General features: G+C 58.2%; 1 protein-coding gene across 1 annotated transcript in view; it reads right to left on the bottom strand.

Moving 5' to 3' along the window:
- The window catches only part of ZC3H7B (zinc finger CCCH-type containing 7B), a 60,879-nt gene that overhangs the window by 2,932 nt on the left and 53,000 nt on the right, over positions 1–4,947 (bottom strand). Inside the window, exons 18-22 of the mRNA XM_027070634.2 lie at positions 1,588–1,721; positions 1,320–1,425; positions 1,069–1,177; positions 671–804; positions 389–552 (exon numbers count right to left, since the gene is read on the bottom strand). Of these exons, the coding sequence (XP_026926435.1) occupies positions 389–552; positions 671–804; positions 1,069–1,177; positions 1,320–1,425; positions 1,588–1,721 (647 nt within the window). The remainder of the gene's footprint in view (positions 1–388; positions 553–670; positions 805–1,068; positions 1,178–1,319; positions 1,426–1,587; positions 1,722–4,947) is intronic.

Raw genomic sequence — 4,947 nt, 5'->3', positions numbered from 1 at the left:
CTGCGGGCAGGCAGCAGGAGGCTCACTGCCCAAGCCCGAGCCCTGTCCACCACGGGCTGCGGACCTCGGGCCGGCGGCTCAACCTCCCCTCACAAGACAAGCCTTCCCCTGGGCAGCCTCGGTCCTGGTGAAAGCTGGCACGTCCTAGCCTCCTCAAGGATCTGCCTCAGGGCTGCAGGCAGGGGTCTGGCAGTTCTGAGCCCACCCCGTCCCTCCCCACCCTGCTCCCGCTCCCCCTGCTCCTCACATCCAGGAGCAGCTGTTTCAGGACAACACCCTCTGCGCGCTATCTCCAGACCCCAGGCTCATCTCAGGCCCACCCTGCAGCCTGCCAGGCTCCTCCAGGCCCGCCATGCCCGCCCCACGGGTCCCGCCCTCCCTGGAGCACCTGTCACAGAGCCGGAACTCGCCCATGGGGAAGCGGTAGGCCCAGCCACTGGCGTCGCTGTCGGATGTGAAGACCTTCTCCTTGTGCTTCTCAGACTGGATGTGCTGCTGCCACTGCTTCTTGCTGTTGCTGTTTTTGCCGCAGAGCCAGCAGTGGTAGCCCATCTGGGGGCACAACGGCCGTGGGTGCCCGTTCCTCGCACCTCCGCCTGGACCGCTCTCCCACCCCACGCCCTCCCAGGTCTGGCTCAGACCCGGGCCCGCGCACGCGTGAGGGGGTTACCATGATGTCGGCGTAGTCTGTGGGCATCTGGATCTGCTTCTCCCCTTCCCGAGAACTGATTGGGGTCCCTTCCCCTGGTTTCCCTGGGTTGTGTTTCTTTAGCCACATGTCATAGGTCTGTTGCATGTCCAGGACTGGTGGGCAATGGAGGCCAGAGTGCTTGGTGAGAGGGGATTCTTCATCCGTTCTGCCCCACGACACCCCCTGGACTTGGGAGCTGGGGGCATCCCAGGCCTTGCGGTTGGGCGGGCACGGTCGGGGGCGGGGGGCAGGAGGAGGGCCTGGGTGGTGGCAAAGGGAGAGACAGCAGGTGCTCTTGGGCCGACTGATGACTCGGGGTGTCTGGCAGTGAGGGGACACTGGGCCAGGCCCCAACCCTGCCCAGTCTTCCCACTCACTCTTGTTCTCCTTCATGAATGTCCACATGTCCCTCTCCTCCGGGCTGTGTGCGAAGGAGCAGTTCCCCACGTACTGGCACTTGCGGCCGTTCTGCGCGTGGATGCAGAGCTGCCGGGTGGGCGCGGGGAGAGCCTGCTGAGCTCCCCTGGATTGTGTTACAGCCCCAGCCGGCAGGCAAGCCCTCGGAAGGCCCCTCAGCCCCCACGTCTGAGTTCCCACCACCACCCTGCACCCCACTCCTGGCGCTCACATCGTATTGCTGTGGGAAGTTGCGAATGGATGGCAGCGGCCTCACCGACACCCATTTCCTCTTGGCCTTTGACATCACCAGAAGGACCCGCCGCTCCTTGGTCCAGCTGTAGGGCAGAGCAGGGTGGGGGAGATGGTTGGGAGAGCTCAGGGCAGAGCCTCGGGCTGTGTGAACTCCACAGAGAGCCCCGGCCTCCTAACTCCCGACTCACGGCGCTTGGGTGGGCTCCCCACCCCCCACCCCAGCCCCCAAGTGTCGCCTGGCTCACCAGTGCCGGGCCTTGGCACTGCAGTACTTGAGGTCTTTGTCAGGCTCCACCACTTGCCCATTCCTCCAGCACTGGCCACACACAAACTTCATCTGCAGGTCGAAGGTGCTGGGCCCATGTGTCCGAGGGGCACCCTGTTGGGGAAAGGGGCTGGTGAATCCACAGGCACCAGGGCTGAGGCCTGGGGTCTGTCATGCAGGTGGCCTCCAACCGTGTTCGAGCCACCTAGAGCCTTAGAATGAGCCAGTCCACTACCAGAGGGGAGTTACCTCCCCACCCCATGGCTCATGGCCTCTCAGTGTGGGAGCCAGGCCTGGGACGGGGCTCCAGATTCCTGACTGAACATTCTGCCTTATCCAGCTAGTCCCCGTGGGTCTGCTCTTTGCAGCTGCTGGCATTTTCCTGAGCATGGCATGCTTTTGCACATGCTGTTCCCTCTGCCTGGAATGCCCTTCCTTTTTGCTTCAGGCTTATTCTGGAAACTTTCAAACCTCAGCTCAACCACCACACCTTCCCCGGAGCTCTGCTAAGTGGCAGCCGCCCATCCTAGGGGCTCCCACAGAACCCGAACTACCTCATGGTGATCAACTTATCTAGTTACAAGGGCCGGGCCTGTGGACAGCAGGGCCCAGGTGGGAAGCCACTTGCACAGGAGCCTGCCGTGGAACAGACTTCTGGGCAGCCTTGGATTCCCTCCGGCCCCACCCTGTTCACTTCCCATCCTCTGCTCCAGCCCTTCCTTTGCAGACAGGAGGGCCTGGTCTTCTGCACGTCTGGGGTGGGGGTAGGGGGAGAGGTGGGGGAAGTGGCCACCCAGCCTTGTCTTCTGCCACTTTGAACCCCCTCACCCAGTTATATTGGCTAACCTATGAGCTTTCCTGTCACCTTGAGCCTCCCTGTCCTCCCTGGAGCCTTAGGTGTAGGGTTACCCCTCCGGGCAGCCTTCACTCCTCTAGGCTGGAGGGCACATGTCCCTTCCCATGGGAGTACTCTGTGTCCCTGGCACTACCTAGCTCAGGGCCTGTTTTTGAGCAGGAAGGGGCTCTGTCCGTGTGTGTGAACTGAACCCTGGCCTGGTGCTGGAACACTCGCAGCCTGGCTCGGCCCCAGGACAACCCACACGTCACCTTGGTAACAAGGTAGAGGCATGTTTGTAGCTGGGGCATGGCCGGTGCCAGAGCGGACAGTAGGTTCTCCATGTCACTACTGATTTCTAGGTGTTCCATTGGATTCTTCCAGAAGCCTGAGGGAACTCATTTCACAGGTGGGGTAAGTGGGGACTGCTCTAATGAACAGCCATGCCAGTTCACTGGCCTTCCCTTTCCACAACCGCACAACCTCACCAGCTCCTTGCTGCAGCCCTGGGGGGCAGGTGGGTTCGTTCCCACTTGACTGGATAGAAGCAGAGGCTCAGAGAGGTTACTAATCCCCCCACGGGTAAGTGGCTTGAGGACAGGGACCTGGCAAGAGGCGGGTGCTCATGCTTCTTTGTGGGATGGCGCCGCTATGGCACCATGGGCACTGGGCCTCAGCAGTTCCCACCCTGGCATCTCATTCTCGGCCTCACGGTGCTACTGGCCCTGCCCTCTGACGGCAGCCAAGCCAAGACCCCTCATGCCCTGGTCACGGCCAGGACTGGCACAGAAGCCCTGTTCCTGAGCCAGGCCCAAGGGTGGTATCCGGGGTGGGCCTTGGCAGCAAGAGTGGGTTGAAGTCAGTCATGGCACCTTTGGGCAGCCGGGCCTGCCCCCATCTCTGGGGACCGTTGCAGCAGCCCTGAGTAGGAAGAAGGGGTAGAGGTGGTAAGGACTCCGAGTTCTCTTAGAAGATAACACTGCAGATCCAACCTAAGCCCCTCACTGTTTTCCAGCCGGGATCCTGGCCAGGAGCAAAAAATAAACCACATGGCAGGGAGGGGGAGAGGGAGGGGAAAAGAGGATTGCACAGGAAGGGGCGGAGGAGGGAAACAGCCAAGAAGATGAGAGAGAAAGAAAGAAAAAGGAACAGAAAGAAGGACTAGGGAGAGAGAGGAGGGAAGTCCCAAGGGGGCCAGGCAGCCCCGTCAACCAGCCTGCCCTGCTCCCTGGCTCACTGCCACACCCATGCTGGCCTCAGGAGGGGCTAGGGGCCCGGCGTTCTCCCAAGCTGACCAGTAGGTATGCCTGGCCTGGGGAGGGGGTCCTCTTGGATGGCACAGGGGCTTCAGCTCACGCTATCTCTTGGGCCTGAGATCACCCCTTCTGTCCCCACTGTCATCTATGGCTATAATGATCCCTCCCTCTTAGGGAAGCATATGAGGATCGGGATGGCACAGGGCCTGGTGCAGAGCAGGGACCCAGCAAGCTATAGCTTGGTCAGCTTCTGTACCCTCACACCTACCCTGGGAGATGGGAGGCAGGATTATGACCCCATTTTATGGGTTAGGAATCCTCAGGGGTGGCAGGAATGGTGCACAATTGTGGGAGGGCAGAGTGAGCTCAGGACAAGATGTCAGAGAACCAGGCATTTACTCCACTAAGTGTGCCCCTGGGTGAGTCTCTAGCATGTTCTAAGACTCAGTTTCCCCATCTGCAAATGCCACAGCTCACTTCCTCAGGAGCAGGATGAGGATCAAAAGAGATGGAAATGACATAATCAGTAGGTGAAAAGTTTGAGGAATACCAGGATATTTACCTGGTCTCAAGGTATCTCCCCAGAATGTACTTATTAATTACAAAGGGGGAAAAATGTAACTTCACAGGAGAGAAACCCATATAGTAGAGGCACCTTCAATCAAGTGATCACCAGTAATGGGACAAATTGAGATGATGTGCTTCCTGATGAGTGAACTGAGAAGAACATCACCTCTGGGGTTTCAGGAACCATCAGATAATCCCAAATGCTTATTTATTTTGAGAGAGAGAGAGAGAGAGAGAAAGAGTGGCAGAGAGAGAGGGAGAGAGAGAATCTCAAGTATACTCCGAGCTGTCTGCATAGAGCCCAACACGGGACTTGATCTCACGAACTGTGAGATCATGACCTGAGCCGAAATCACGAGTCAGACACTTAACCAACCGAACCACCCGGGTGCCTCCAGCTGGACCTTTTATAAGACAGCCGCTCCTCCAAACCATCAATGTCATGCAATACAAGAAAGACTGGGGGACTGCTCTAGATTAAGAGACCAGACAGCACAACAAATAAATGCAGTGTCACTTGGGGTTTGGGGACAATTCACAAAATCTGAATAAATAGGACATCATAATCTGAATAATTAAACCGATGTTAGTTCTGTGATGCTGATAATTGTACTGCGGTCATTATGTAAGACAGTGTCCTTATTTTTAGGAAATACACACTGAAGTTTTGGGGGATGATGAG

This window comes from Acinonyx jubatus, chromosome B4 (genome assembly GCF_027475565.1).
Source record: "Acinonyx jubatus isolate Ajub_Pintada_27869175 chromosome B4, VMU_Ajub_asm_v1.0, whole genome shotgun sequence".
NCBI classification, from domain to species: Eukaryota; Metazoa; Chordata; class Mammalia; order Carnivora; family Felidae; genus Acinonyx; species Acinonyx jubatus.
Note: the sequence above shows the minus strand (reverse complement) of the source record. Positions and strands in the feature narration are given on the sequence as shown.